This window comes from Vipera berus (genome assembly GCF_964194415.1).
Source record: "Vipera berus genome assembly, chromosome: Z".
Taxonomy (NCBI): Eukaryota; Metazoa; Chordata; class Lepidosauria; order Squamata; family Viperidae; genus Vipera; species Vipera berus.
Window position 1 is genome coordinate 87,910,182 of NC_138205.1, and position 16,743 is coordinate 87,926,924.

Sequence of the window (16,743 nt, forward strand, 5' to 3'; positions counted from 1 at the left end):
ACTGTCCATTAACTGAATAAAGTTAACAAAGATGTATTTTGGTCTTCATCTTGTCTTGCATTACAGTATTTACCTGTTTGGATGCCTAGTTGGCTGCTTCGAGAAGTGGAAGTTATGAAATCTGGATCCCAGATAGGAGAATTTTGACTGTATACCTCTTCCTCCAACATGGACAGGAACCTTAACACAGAAGTCAAAGCAGCATTAATGTACATAGTCTAACCTTCCAGGACAACTATGTCTTGTTCTATTATAGAGATAACTGAGAAAAATGACAAAGCATATATATGATATCTCTAAAATAAATGGTATAGTCAAAATAGCTTATTTTTTAAAAGTATTCAAAGATAAGTACCTTTTTGGCTTCATTCCCTAAAGTACTTTAATATATTAAAATAGTAAAATCATATTATAAGTATTACAATCTAATCATTTTAAAGATTACCATGTTCAAAAAAAAGTTCACTCGCTTGTTTTCCTATTCTGACCACATGCAACTATTCATAGTGGGCCATTTACAATATTTTTAATGGAAGTTTTTGCTTTGAATAATGGGTATTCTAAGATCCAAACGTTAGACTGGAACTACATAATATAAAAAGTAGTCAGATCAGCCTAACTTATTACTTTTACTTGTTGTAAGCTGTCCTAAGTAACACAGACATAGAAAGAAGATTTAAACGTGTGTTAGTGTGTTTTTATATATTTGTGATTGTGTGTCTATAAATACGTATGCATATATGTACATATCTGTGTTTATGTGTATAGCAGATAGAGAGGCAGAGAGATAAGTAGACAGCTTCAATATATGTATAGCATGTAGATATAGATATATAGAAATATAGGAGATATAGATATAAAAAGTTCTTCTGTGCTGCTTGATCATGGTAGGCAGGTATTCCAACTGGTATGCTGAAGAACACCAATGAGCAGATACTAATTCATTCAAAGAAGATCAAACAAATATGGGAGGAGTATAAAGGAATAAATAATCAAGAAATGTGCCACAACTAGGACTTCCGGTGGCTGCGCGGCGCCGGAGACAGCCCTCCCGGGCTGCCCGCAGCTCAGCTGAGTGATTTTCGCCCGAAACAGCGCCGATCAGCTGTTCGGGTGAATTTGAAGCCCCCTCCTCGGGAGAAGAGGAGGGGGTGAGGCCCCAGGTAGGGGTCGAGTTCTCCGGGGCCGCCTGAGCTTGTAGCTTGGGCGGCTGAAGGATCGAACTCCCCCGTAGCCTGGGTCGCTCCCAGCTGGCCAGCGCCTCTGCTCCTGATTTCTTGGAGCAGAGCCAGGCGTCTGCGACCACCCCTGCCTGAAGGAAGGACTATGGAATAAAAAGAGCAGGCAGAGCGGTACAAGAGGAAAAGGTGAAGAGGATTATTTTATTTTACTCTCGAGCTTGATGGACTTTTTAAACTTAAAGTGAAGGTGCGTCACAATTGAAAGTAAAAAATGGCGGCTAAACCTCCCCCTAAAACTCTTCGGAGTGCTGGAACTTCTCCGGTGCAACAATCATCATTGCAGGCATTGCATCCTCCTGATGTATTGACATCGAAGGATTTACAAGATGCTCTTGAAAAACATACCCAGGTAATTTTGGAATCAATGGGTGATAAATTTGCACAGATGGAGGAGAAATTGGAGAAGTTGGAGGAGAGAATGGAGGAGAGGATGGAACAGAAGTTCAGTGTGATGAAGGTAGACATTTTGTCTTCAGTGTATAAAGTGGCTGAATGTGTGGAAGATTTGGAGGAAAAAGTGGAAGATTTGACTCAAAAGAATGCCATATTAGAAGCAAAAGTATTGGAGAATGAAGATTTAAGAGACAAAATGGATAGAGACTTGAGTCTTGCTCAATATTTCCAGATGCAGTTTGCCATTAGAATCAGAGGTTTAAAGGAGAATATTAAGGAAGATCTAAAGCAGCTGGTTTCTGAGGCTCTCGAAGTGGTATTGAAACAGCCAGCATCTGAAATAAAAGGAGGCATGGATAAAGTGTTTCGTGTGAATTCATGGATTGCTAGACAGAGAAAGTTGCCTAGAGATGTGGTGGTTTATTTTGCAAAAAGGGAAATTAGAGATGAAGTTATACAAGCTGCCTATGATACTAAAGTTGTGATTGCTGATCAAGAAGTTCTGGTTCTAAAAGAAATTCCTCCAAAGATTTTAAGGAGAAGGAAGGATTTTACATTTCTTGTGCAAGAGCTCAAGCAACGAGATATAAGGTTCAGATGGGAGATCCCAGCTGGGTTGATGGTGATGCATGAAGGTAAAAGGTACCGTCTGGTTACTGTGATGCAAGCGCGTGATTTTTACAATAATGTTTTAAAAGCAACCCCATTAACACTTCTGGAAGCTGCAAAGGGATCTGGAGAAGGAGAACATCAAGAGGCTGAAGATGGACAGATAGAGGAGAATGGTGCTGGAGGAGATCAAGTTACAACTTCTTTGGATGATCCCAGAGAACAGAGGGTGACGCGTGCTGCTTTAAAACGATCAAAAAAGATAAAAGAACAAGATCAGCAGAAGTCTATGGAACTTTCACAACGTACTTACAGCCAAGCAGTGGGAGGTGGGAAAAGATTTGGGTGAGGAATGTAAAACTTACACAAGCTTGAAATCTAAGAGAGAATTTTTACAAAATGTTTTATAGATGGCATTTAGATCTTAAAAAGCTAAGTATGTATCTGAATTATTAGCCTAAATGTTGGAGGTGCGGTGATGAAGACGCAATATATTTTCATATATGGTGGACTTGTAAAAAGGTTAAGGATTTTTGGATAAAAGTCTGGTGGAACGGAGGTTAAAGTTTTGTCCGCAACCCTTTTTTTTTTTGTTTTGTTGGGAATAATTATAGATGCTACAGTTGTGGACACTAAGTTGATGTTGAATTTAATTGGCAGCAAGACTTTTGATAGGTCAGTACTGGAAGAAAGAGGAACTGCCGATCATAGAAGAGTGGACTTTAAAGGTTTCCGACCTGGTTGAAATTTGAAAGATTACTTGCAAGAACGCTATATTATGGAAGGGAGAAAATGGATTGAGTTTATCCAGAATAAGTATAGGGTTAAGAAGTTTTATGTAGTATTTGAATAAGTCTTCTTTCTTTTTTTCTTTTTTTATCTTAGTTTTTTTTATATATATTTAATATTACTAAGGTTTGTTTTATCCTATATAAGCTAGAGAGTGATAGATTTTAGAGTTTATGGTTGTTAGTATATGGTTGTTTATGATTGTTTTTTTTATATATACCTTGTATTTAGCTCTGGGAAGTCGGGGGGGAGGGGGGAGGGGGGAGAGGAAGGGGGGGAGGGAGAAGGGAGGGGGAGGGGGGATTTTTAAGGGAAAAATTGTATGTTAAAACTTTTCAATAAAAAAAAAAGAAATGTGCCACAACTAGCATTTCATAGAATAACCATGAAGAACTTGGAAAAGATATTCAGATGTTGTGATATGTCTATACCCAGAAAGATCAGAATGCAAACAATGGCATTCCCTATGACACTCTAATGGCAGAAAGTGAAGAGGAACTAAAGAGCCTCTTGTTGCGAGTGAAGAAGGAGAGTGCAAAACTTGGGTTGAAACTAAACATTAAGAAAACCAAGATCATGGCATCTGGCCCTCTCAATTCCTGGCAAATAGATGGGGAAGAAATGGAGGTAGTGACAGATTTTATTTTCCTGGGCTCCAAGATCACTGCAGATGGGGACTGTAGCCAAGAAATTAAAAGACGCTTGCTCCTTGGGAGGAAAGCCATGGCAAATCTAGACAGCACACTAAAAAGCAGAGACATCACCCTGTCAACAAAAGTGCGTATAGTCAAGGCTATGGTCTTCCCAGTTGCAATGTATGGCAGTGAAAGCTGGACCATAAGAAAGGCTGAGCGCCAAAGAATTGAAGCCTTTGAACTCTGGTGCTGGAAAAGACTCCTGCGAGTCCCTTGGACTGCAAGGCGATCAAACCGGTCAGTCCTAGAGGAGATCAACCCTGACTGCTCTTTAGAAGGCCAGATCCTGAAGCTAAAACTCAAATACTTTGGCCACCTAATGAGAAGGAAGGACTCACTGGAGAAGAGCCTAATGCTGGGAAAGATTGAGGGCAATAGAAGAAGGGGACGACAGAGAATGAGGTGGCTGGATGGAGTCACTGAAGCAGTAGGCGTGAGCTTAAATGGACTCCAGAAGATGGTAGAGGACAGGAAGGCCTGGAGGAACATTGTCCATAGGGTCGCGATGGGTCGGACACGACTTCGCAACTAACAACAACAATGACACTCTAAGAAAGTGAATGTTGACCTTTGAAGAATCAAGATGGAAACAATAAAGCTGCTCTTAAAATTTAGTATTGGGGAAAACGCTTAAAAACATCATGGACTGCTAAGAAAAAAAACACATGCATCATCAAACAAATCAAACCAAGTTCTTATTCATGGTACAAATGATCAAGCTCAATTTTTTTCTGTTTATCTTAAAAATACCTAGCCTTTCCAGAAAAAATGTTTATGCTGGGCCAAGTAGAAATAAAGAAGTGGATGACCTCACCATGCAGATGGGGATACCACTGGAATACTTGATATACCAGGTTGGGTGACAGATGATCACGGAGAATGTGTATCTATCTGTGCTAAGAGTTAACACAGATTTGATGGCAACTAATGAATGAATCCATCAATCAATGTCAAGATATTTTATCAGCCCAAACAAACTTTATGTGAGATGAAGATGTCTTTACTGAAGATTGTGGACTATAGTCCACCATGAGGGTAAGTAGATAGATGTTCTTTGACATTTCACTCTAGGACTAAGTGATCAAAATCATCATCTGGCCTCCAAGCCTGAGAAAAGGATTAGAACTTGGGTTCCTTGCTCCTACTCCAGCACTTTAACCATTAAACATGTATGTATGTAGTATACAGAGGCGCCAGACAAGAGATGAATTAGACGTACTGTACTTATATCAATTCTACTTTAAAAGTCTTGACTTCTTCTAAATATTATAAACAACTATTGATTAGAGATGAATGGAAGCTGTGGCTATATATTTGTAATGCAGACATCCAGAGGACCACTAGATGGCAGCAAAGCAATCCTAATGGAACCCAGCAGACCATTATATTTTGCTTTTATAAAAAAAATCCTTGTAAATTTTAAGGATATTTGTTTTCCTCAAAGACATTATTTTAAAAACTGTTGCCCTATATCTATGAAAGCTATATTTTATTCCTTCAATATTTATTTAAAGTTTAATGGATTTTTGTTTGGGACAAAGGAGGTAGAAAAATAAAGTTGTTGTTGTTAGTTGCGAAGTCGTGTCCGACCCATCGCGACCCTATGGACAATGTTCCTCCAGGCTTCGCTGTCCTCTACCATCTTCTGGAGTCCATTTAAGCTCATGCCTACTGCTTCAGTGACTCCATCCAGCCACCTCATTCTCTGTCGTCCCCTTCTTCTATTGCCCTCAATCTTTCCCAGCATTAGGCTCTTCTCCAGTGAGTCCTTCCTTCTCATTAGGTGGCCAAAGTATTTGAGTTTTAGCTTCAGGATCTGGCCTTCTAAAGAGCAGTCAGGGTTGATCTCCTCTAGGACTGACCAGTTTGATCGCCTTGCAGTCCAAGGGACTCGCAGGAGTCTTCTCCAGCACCATAGTTCAAAGGCTTCAATTCTTTGGCGCTCAGCCATTCTTATGGTCCAGCTTTCACTGCCATACATTGCAACTGGGAAGACCATAGCCTTGACTATACGCACTTCTGTTGACAGGGTGATGTCTCTGCTTTTTAGTGTGCTGTTTAGATTTGCCATGGCTTTCCTCCCAAGGAGCAAGCGTCTTTTAATTTCTTGGCTACAGTCCCCATCTGCAGTGATCTTGGAGCCCAGGAAAATAAAATCTGTCACTACCTCCATTTCTTCCCCATCTATTTGCCAGGAATTGAGAGGGCCAGATGCCATGATCTTGGTTTTCTTAATGTTTAGTTTCAACCCAAGTTTTGCACTCTCCTTCTTCACTCCCAACAAGAGGCTCTTTAGTTCCTCTTCACTTTCTGCCATTAGAGTGGTATCATCTGCATACCTTAGGTTGTTGATGTTTCTTCCGGCAATCTTAATTCCAACTTTTGATTCATCTAGCCCTGCCTTTCTCATGATAGAAAAATAAAGTACAACTACACATTTTCCTGCCAAAATTAACCAAACGGCTTAATGTTATTTCATACATAAGTATTTTAAAAGATATCCATGCATTTTTATCTACAAGAAAGCAACCAGATGGCTTAGAGAAATTAAGCCACATCAAACAATCCAGAATAAATTCCCAAAGGAATTATACCAGCAAAGAAATAGCAAAATCTATTTTAATAATAATACTTTAAGAATAAACCAGAAATGAAACCACTTATAGAAATAAATGAACCATAAATGGACACTCATCATAAAAGCTTTGGTTTTGATTTTCTAATCTTAACAAGCTCTGAAAACAAATAGGAGCTGATATCACAGATCACAACAGGTAACAGAAGCATTTGGGAGACTGCTTAAGTTCCATCATACCAAAGTGATGCCCATTGCTCTTCTGACTGTTAAACTGATATTTATAACCTTCAAAATTTAAAGCAAGCTGTTACATTCTTTCCTTGTTGTCTGTTGAAGACTCTGCTTTGAAAAATAAGAACCCACCCAGAATTCTAAATGGCAGTTCCACCAGGTAGCAGGCAGTTTAGTTAAAGCAGCCCCAGAATAACAACATTAACCACTGCAAGAATAAATTTTACAAATATGTAATGACTCAACCCATATATTAAAGGGAAAAATGTATTTTTCTTCTTACATTGAACTGATGCAAAAAAGATCCCTTCCACTCAAAAGCTTCCATATACGGTACCTACAGTGATTACTGTTAACATTCATAACAATTATCATTCCAGCTATAGTATATTAGCTATGTGTATTATTATAGGAATTAAACCTGCTAAAACATAATGCAACCTATTTTTCAGGTAACAAAACTATGAAATGTAATTATATGACTGCAGTCCTACAGACAAGAGAATGATCTATTGATCACCTTGGGATTTAATTCTGATTACAAGAGCTTAACTTTACAATGTGAGACTGATAGTGCTAAAGCACTCTGCTTGGAAGAAGATCAACTGAATTCAATTGATAAGTTTTAAATAAACCTATATAAAATGGTGCTAATTTCTTGCACAAATCATCAGCTCATTGCATTAAGGATTATTGTTCCAGGATATAAACTTTCTTATTTCACCTTGAATGTAAGATTATGTCAGTTCAATAAAAAAGACATATATGAACAAATCAAATTTGGACAGTGTTTGATATAAGCTATGGTTCCAAGGAAAAAGTATTAGATTCCATAATGTTACATGATAAATATGTAACATATGACTGACTACCTATTAAAACTAACCACTTAGCATATTCATTAACCATATAGCTCAGATGTTCTCCAAACTCATGCCTTTCAGAAGTATTGGGTCTGCCATGCTAGTTGGGAATTTGGGGAACTGAAGTTTATGGGAGTTAGAATTCAACTAACTTGAAGAACAGAAGGACGATGTTAGCTAGCCAAAGCAATTTTGATAATGGCCTGTCTGATGACAGAATGGGCGAACTCATCGCAACCAACTTGCCATGGGACAATTCAACAAATACAAAAGCTGAATTAATTTCAATAAAATCGTGGGCAATAATAATAAAAGAAAGTCAATCCAGAAAATACAAGAGTTACAATAATTTTGATGACAATGTAGTCACCAATAATTAAAAGTAACTGAACAAGATGATTAATACAAAATTGAATTGTCCTATGATGAATTGACCATGACGAGTTATCCTAGCATGTCAAACTGCCGGCCCACGGCCGGATGCATCACGACAAAACTGCGCCCTCCCCATTGACAGCAATGGGGGAAAAAGTCACGATACATTGCGCAACATCACATGACATTGTGAATTTGACATGCCTGTCCTAGACCCATCTGATGAGTCAGACCCTAAAGCGGAAGAGCAAGACAGATTCTGACTCAACTCAGGAGCCAGGTAACTGTAGCCAACGCTAAGGAACAGAACTGATTGGAAAATAAACCTGCAAGTCTTAGACATTTACTGCAAAAATACAAGTTAAATTACCTGACTTTTTTCTGAGCAGAAAATGATCCTAAACCCTATTATGCAGAAAGATCAATTGAGTAAAACAGATGTTCTGTGAGGGTCATCTAAAGTAAAAGATGATTCAGGAAAACAGGCACATCCAAAACAGTGCTGTAAAAGAGGGACTTGGGAGTCAAATTTCTGTTAGCAAACAACTTTCCAACCCCCAAATCTGAGTTCTTGATGTGCTGTTTCTGATTTTTGGATTGGTACAAGACCAGTCTCAAATTTAAATCTTGGACTTGCACACATGGAGCCTTTGCTTCTGAAGTAATCTTGTTTTTCCTGAGCATTAACATTTTTGCACTGTGATAAGATTTAAAGCTGTCATAAAGAACTCTGATACAAGTATGATCACCTGTATTTATAATTGCTGGCACAGGGCTATTTACCAACCTCATATAAGAAGTACCTCAACTGCAGTCAATGTTAATGGAGCAACCGCTAGCTAAAAATGAGTAACTGAAAGCTCAGCTGACATATTTGCCAATACAGATGGAAATACCATGTCCTAAATATCCTGTCTCAACACCTGATAAATGTAATTGTGCTCTCTGCTAGGTTCCTGGTTTGGGAAACTGAATGTGAGCTGTTATCTTGAAGATTTCTGTTTAGACCATAAAATCAGGTTCGTTATCATCTCATTTTTGGTTCAATTGCTAAATGGGCTATTCCCTTTATAGTGAGTGTATCAGGTAATTCATGTTCATGTTTGAAAATCCTACTAAATCCACCCTGGCAAGTCATCACATTAGACAACTGTTACTAGAAGTCAGATCAGTGGCTGAATATGTGACTGACTCGGGTTCTTGGCACAAGAACTAGAGTAAAATGAGGCTGGACCCAATGCCAGGAGAGCTGGTGGCATCCTAGATAAGACAAGACTCTGGTTTGAGTATAATATGCTTACATTTTGCAAGATTTAAGTCATATGTGCTTGCAAATTCATGGGCCTCTGGACTAATGAAAAGCATATTTCCATCCAGTTTCATACCAAATATAAAATGGCTTCAAACTCCAAATACATAATTCATCACCTGGACATCTACCAACTAAAGTAAAAGCAAATGATAACCCTGGTATATATTGCATTATGGAGATTACACTACATATCCAACCAAGAAACTACATTCTTCTGTACCAGGTAAATGGATGGTCCCAATTTAGAGAGATTCCTAAACCAAGATTATTACAAGCACTTCTACACAGCCCCAGCTCTTGAACCATACGCAGAAAACATGTGGTAATATTAGTGATCATCTAAATTTTAGTTTTCCAATCTTATGATCTCAGACCATAATGAATTCTGGAGCCATAAGTAATTCTTGGACCAGTACTTCACCTACAAAATTCCCCAAGGCTCAATACAGCTCCACTTCCAATGGAATTCACTGTCAGGCCTGTATTTTCTGGCCCTGGAACATGGGTTAGAGTAAACTGAAATGGACTTGGCAAAACACTGGGAAACATAAAATTATTTCTCTGTTCCACATTTTTCTGTGGCTGTGGCCTCTGACTGAGTACAAATTCATGCCCCACATCATCTGACCAAAGGAAACTCTAAATTTCAGCTTCCTTGATTATGTGGAACATATACCAACTACACATCCTGCAGTTTCCCAACAGTCTGCTTAGTATGATAACTTCACAGATTTAAGTAAGCAAGAGGATAATAAGCTACCATCTCATCGGCCTTATCATTGCCCCACTGACCTGATCACTGCCCAATTGAGCAGATCTATTTGGAATTGGGGCTTTTATGATTTTATAAGCAAAAACCTTAACAAAATTCATCCACTCATCTATTGCACCAGCTCCTACTGGTGTTCTGTTTGTAAATATATAAATTATGGGACCTGTAATTTCCAGGCTGTCAACCTTCATATCCAAGGTGGTGATGAATGGGCAATTTCTTTCCACACGCAGCATAATCACTTTTAATACACAGTGATGCGGTCTAGGCTATGCTGTGCACCTGTTGCCTTCCAAAGTCTGAAGAATGATATTTTCTAGGACTTGACTCTATGAATCTATTAGACTCTGTCTTGATGACATTCTAATCCATTTATCTTCTCCTAAACAATATGAAACTCATATTGGTCTGACGGGATGGGGTTGGGTTTTTTATAATTAGTTTTAATTTTTAATATGTATCAATTACGGGCATAGTTGTTTAATCACTTTTTATTTTTTGTATCCTGTTTTTTATTATGTATTGCCCTGTTCACCGCCCTGAGTCCTTCGGGAGAAGGGCGGTATACAAATTAAATTATTAAATTAAATTAAATTAAATATTGTATGAGTAGACTTGCAGCATCTCCAAGTACACTACCTCTGTGTTACATTGTAAAAATGTGAATTTGAAGCACATCAGAAGTTTTGGGATACTGCATCTTATCAATATAGATACAGATGGAGTCTAACGAAGTTGAAGCTATTACATTTGGCAACTACCCCAGAAAGTCAAGAGCGTTCAGAGGCTAATGGGTTTTGTAAACTATTATTCTTCCTTCATTCCAAGTTTTGCTGAGTTTAGAGCCCTTTAATCTACTGCTTAAGCAAACATTACAGTATTTATTTGGGATACACTGGCTTGGAAAGCTTTTGAAAAGGGAAAGAAACTTTTTTCTACCTGCAATATCTGATCACTTCTCACTGAAACAGATGCCAAATGGGAGGCATCTGCTGCAAGTTGCAGTCATAGTTGCTGCAAGTTGCCGTCTTGTGTCTATTATTTTAGAAAACTAAAACACCGTTCCACCTGTGATAAGAAATTAGCAATCAAGATGGCTTTTGATATTTGAGATACCTTCTAGAAATAGCACAAAATCCCATAGAAATATGGAATGACTACCACTATCTGAAGTATCCATAAACGAAAAAGAAGCTACATCAGTGGTTAACTTTATTGGCCACTGTTTTTTCTCTGGATTAACTTCAGGGTGGTACATTCCAAGCATTCACAACAAGAAAGCAATCATCCTAGAAGCCAAAACAGCAGGGAGAAGTGGACAATTCACATCACAACCACATCACATCAAAATTCTCAACAGTAATTCCTCCTGAAAATAATACTACTTCACTGACAAAATGCTTGTAGAACCAGGTAGATTTAATGACCCGTTTTCAGGTACCAGGTTAAGGGACTTAACCTGCTGCTTTATTCCACAACAAGGGGCTAATTACCTGACAGTTCCATGCTCGCGGGTTCATTTTCAACATAAACTCATCAGAAAACAATATGCATACTTAAATCTCATCATAACACTGAGACTGCTCATGTTGCTAGGAGTTAGGAGGCATATAAATTTAATAAATTATTATTGTGATTGGTCGGTCACAGTCAACCTGATGTTTAGACTGGAGTTGGCATTTTTGTTACTACATAAATTTTCCATATCTCTTTGTTGTCTGTGTTTTTGCAGCCAAGATCTAGAACCTATATTGTATCCATATTGTAACCTATATGGTATCCAGAAGTTACTTCCCTATTAATTTTAAGAGCAAGACAGCAAATCTAAATAAACTATTTTGTGCTATTTTTTTCCTCTAAAATTTATATGAATATTTACAAATTTGTATTATTTCAAACCTTTGGCTTATGAAAACTACCATTTTGCCAATGTCTGCTCAGTGGCTTTTAAGATACTTTTTGAATGGAAGACTACATTTATGGAAATATTCATATTCTGAGCATTTTCAAAAACTTAATTTTGCAATTAGGAAATCTTCCATTTAAACGCAAAAATACAGGATCCCAGTCCAAGCTGATCTGTATAATTGGATACAGATGTTTTATGTACATTAAGGATTTTTGAGCTGTTTTTCATTATTTGAATCCAGATGAAATTATGATTGATATACTGATTGGGAAGACTAAAATTCTTTATACACAGGTAGGCCAGTACAGGAACATACATTATTTCTGACAGAAGATAATGTTTTTGCTGTATTAAGTTACATGTTTATATGTAAAATATTCTGACATAAATTTGCGGAAAGAACAACCTTACCCTAAATGGTTTATGCTAAGCTTTTTATCTTGAATAATTTTCTTCTGATAAACAACAAAATTCCTAAAGTCTGCTCTTCTATACATATTTATTCAGATGCAACTAGCACTGAAGTGAATAACACTAACCCCTAGGCAAATGCACCCTGCAATCCAGATACTGAATGGCATTAAGTTGGGCCATGGGGGAGGTGGGGGAAGCTTCACATGAATGTACTAGGTGTTTCTTCCATCTTGCTTTTTATAATCCAGTTGTCAACAGAACAGCCTTCCCCCACCCTCTTATGAGAATTTGCATTTAGAAGCTCTGAATCCACAGTATTAATTTATAGATACAGAGTTCTTCTAATAGCTTCTGGTAACATCAAGAGATGTAGATTTCTAGTGTTTCAGATCCAACTATAGGAAGCAGGAACTTTAAATTCCTTTAGTAAAAATATATAAGTATTTGTGGATCATACTTTACGATAAAATTAACACTTCATAGTAAGCCAGCGCTTACTGAATAAACCACAGTTAGCCGAGTTCAAACAGCATGTTAGGTCAAAATTGAGCAATCACATTATGGTTTAGAATTATCAGGAACAAAGAGTTAAATCACTACAGAATGGTTCCAGAAGTTTTAACAGAAGACATTCTTCTTCCAGAGTTATTCTACAGCTTGTTTGTATACTTTTTAAATGGCATTTTCTCTTGATACTGCTCCCCATGATAAATAATTATGGTGTATTTTCCTTCAGACCTTATAGTAAGGAGAGACTATTACAGTAATAGGTCATGATAACACTGAAAGAACAAAGCTACAGTATCCGGATTGCAAAACTCTGTACTGCTCTAACTGATAATCAAAACAATTTTCTTTGTATCTCTACCATCAAGTGATAATCTGGAATTTTGCAGCCTAAACCTTGTAACTCTATAAAAGAGGAATATGTAGTTTTCAAATTAATCAGAAAATTGATAACTTTTTAAAAAATTACTTGGGAAAATGTGTTAGGATTAGTGTTCGTTTCTCAAGAGGAAGTTTGTCCTTTTCCTGTCTTGCGTGTTCAAGAAGTTGCCGTCTCATAACGGTAAAAACAGAGCGCAGCAGGGTTCTCCCAAAGATTTGTGTGGTTTCATATTGAGGTAGACTGTCACAAAACTGGGGGACATTGCAGTAACACAACCACCTACAAAGGAAAAAATAAAATACAAACTCAATTAACCCAAATTACCATGCAATGTATTTCAATCAAACTCACTTAATAACTGTTTACTTCACAGAATGGATTACTGAAATTTCTAAACAAGCATTTTATATCATATAATTATTCTGTAGGTTGTAACTAACTGAACTACAGAAAACACCTACATTCAGCCAGAACTATATAGCCTAGATTATTTCTTAATATCTCCTAGATGAACCAGACTGTAACAGATTATAAATCAGATTCCCTGCCAGGATGGTGAAAAGAATCTGGATGGGGGTGCCTGAAGGGGATTGTATTTTTGGAAAGTGGGGTGCCATTAGGGATATTGGGAAGCTGGGAGTGTGAGCTAAAGTGCTCCAAGGACTTAGATCCCCTCCCAGAAATATGTTAAGTATATGAGTGATGGTAAGGAGATATTCTACTCTGGCCCTCTGGGCTCTACCCTATTTTGTAGTCAGCAGACATTCAGCCTGGGTTTTTGACTGCTGCTGTTTAATGCCAGGTCAGACTGTAAAAAGGCTACCCTCATCTGTGATTTGACTACAGTTGAGAGGGTTTACCTAGTATGCATTACGAAGATCTGGCTTGATTTCATAATTGAGCTGGCAGTGGAATTTCTCAGGTTTATGATCCTGGAAACTTAATCTGTGTTTTCTTGAATTGGAGTCAGAGGCACCTTTTTTTTTTAATCCCATTTATATCCCGCCCTTCTCCGAAGACTCAGGGCGGCTTACAATCTAAGCACAAATCAAATGTGCTTAGCAATAGCCTTCATTCTATGTATATGCCTGCTTATTAGGGCTTTCCCCCCCACAAGCGGCATTATTACAAAGTCAGCTTATTGCCCCCAACAATCTGGGTCCTCATTGGGTCCTCCTTGGGAGTTCATGGACAGCATGATATCCATAGGCCTATCCCATGTAATCCAGGGCACAATATTTGAAAGGAGTGATAGGCCTAATCTGATTCTGCTGTCAGAGTCCTGACAATTGTGATCTGGATATGGGGAGCTCTCACTTGTTCCCTGCTGTCATGATCTAATTGCTCCTTGGTAATCGTGGAGTTCTCTGGCATGACTCCGCACTGCAGACTGGCTAGCCCAGGCAACCAATGTACCTTTGGGTTTCGGAGTCAGCTGGAGATTCTTCCTGATAGTTTGTTGCATAATCCAATTGAGGCTCTGGTTGTGCCCTGGAATAAGGGGAGACATGGATCTGATTGCACTCCTATGGCCTCTTTCCTACTGTGAAACAAGCTTCAGCTAAACCCAAGCAAAACTGAATGCCTTTGGATGTTGGGGCCTTTCTATCTCTTGTTTTGGATGGGGTTGTACTTGTGCACAGTTTGGGTGTCCTTGTGGAGCTATGGAAGCTGTGCTCAGAAAGGCCTTTGCTTAACCATGTATTGTATGATCGTTGCTTGGGGCCCCCCGAAAGCCCTAATAAGCAGGCATATACATAGAATGAAGGCTATTGCTAAGCACATTGATTTGTGCTTTAGATTGTAAGCCGCCCTGAGTCTTCGGAGAAGGGCGGGATATAAATGGGATTAAAAATAAAAAAATAAAAAAAAATAAAATAAAATACAATATCTACATTTTAAGAGTATTCAGGAACTTCAGTAGGTGCAAAACCACACAAGCAGTTATATGTGCTCATCAATCAGCACATCTTACAACTCTACTCTATAGGCTACATTGGTCCCAGGAACTAGTGATCTATGAAGTTCTTCAATATAGAACTGGATTTTCTGAGAGATTACCTCTTTCCAACTACATCTACATATTCCAGCAGGTCCAGCAGGAGGAGCAAGGTGCGGGTCTCATCAATTAAAGAATGTTGTCTGGCAGTGCACAAGAGGAGAGTCTTTTCTGTCATGGCTCTGCCAAATATCATTCAGATCAAAGTGGTTCCAATCCCGCTGCCTTTTGCCAAGCCTTGAGAACGTAGCTTGCTAAAGCCCCAGGGGAACAAAAAACCATGTTAGAGCCATGTTTAGTAACAATCTAAAAAAAAAGATACTGTTACCTTGTGTAGTTTATTTTATAGCCAGCAATGTCGTCATTAGGTGACCTCAGTCGCCACTGGGAAGGTGTTTCCAAGTGCCAGTAATTGATGCGATTGAGAAACATTTTAGCCAATTCTACTATGGTTTGTCTCTCTTTTGATGGTAGGTGACTAAATTTGTATTGCACAAAATTATTAACTCCCTTAAAGAAGAAACAGAAAGGAGAGAAGTTGTGAAAACCTGATATAAAATTCAGAAATGTTATGGACCTAAGGAGAAATAAGTTCTAGCAAATACTTTCTATTGAAAATGTCACTGAATCTTTATCGACCAGCTTGTATTTGTTTCATATTTTATATCTAATGTTTAAATGCTGTTGTAAATGCATTTTGTTCTTTTTGGTTTCTTAGGAAAGAGACTATATCACTCTTTATAATATATAGTTTGGCTGATCACAATGGCATATCACTTTTAGTCGACAATATATGCTCAGATATTAACTTCTATATTATAACAGTGATTTTATGTAGGTAAACAAACCCAAGATCGATAACCAGTTGGGCAATTTCTGTATAATAAACCATGATGTTCAGGGATGCCCTTCAGTTTAAAACAAATTTCACATCTAAAGGTGCTCTTATTATATTTCCAATTTTACAAAACACACCCATAGTATTTAAAACTATAATTCTGGAGTTATGAGCTAAGGTTTATAAGTAAATGTAGTTTCTAATATTGCATGCAAAGTTTTAAACCCTCCCTTACCATCTTCTCACTTGAAGGTGTAGAGAAGTACAAGAAAAGATCAGGAATTGAGATATGTAATTATTATAACTCAAATGTTTCTTTGTGCCTGTAGCCCCTGCTACTGTCCATATCAGAACATTTTAGTGAATCTTCCCTGGCTGTAATAAATACAGCTCCAGTTTCATTTATGAATCCAAACTGCATTTGTTAAAGTAACTTTGGACAAAATAATCTGACATAATTAAACCTATATATCCAAATTTGTTCATGACATTATGAATCTTCTCAAATGGGTGTTAAAACAACCAGTATTCTATACAATTTTAAACCTCATTCCAGTACAATAAGCTTATTAAATGCTTAACATTTACCGTAATTACTACTACTATATTAATCTCAGCTAATAACAATAGTTACCTTCCTGAATCAGCACCTTAGTTTCTAAAAATATCAGCTACCTACCTAGGGTCTTGTAGTGATACAAATTGTATCAGCTACTGGATTCCTTTTAAACATCCTCTTTTGTATTGCTAATGGTGGATTTTCCAATTTACAAGATGCTTTTTCCATCCAATTTCCAGGGGCACTGAACTAAAATACAAAGGCCTCTCTGCAGACA

The 16,743-nt window shown here is 37.8% G+C and overlaps 1 protein-coding gene across 4 annotated transcripts in view; it reads right to left on the reverse strand.

Annotated features, from left to right (window-relative positions):
* The window catches only part of KAT2B (lysine acetyltransferase 2B), an 88,728-nt gene that overhangs the window by 36,282 nt on the left and 35,703 nt on the right, over positions 1 to 16,743 (reverse strand). For all 4 annotated transcript variants that reach the window (XM_081345369.1, XM_081345370.1, XM_081345368.1 and 1 more), the window contains exons 5-7: positions 15,398 to 15,579; positions 13,158 to 13,349; positions 74 to 180 (exon numbers count right to left, since the gene is read on the reverse strand). In XM_081345369.1, coding sequence (XP_081201495.1) covers positions 74 to 180; positions 13,158 to 13,349; positions 15,398 to 15,579 — 481 coding nt within the window. The remainder of the gene's footprint in view (positions 1 to 73; positions 181 to 13,157; positions 13,350 to 15,397; positions 15,580 to 16,743) is intronic.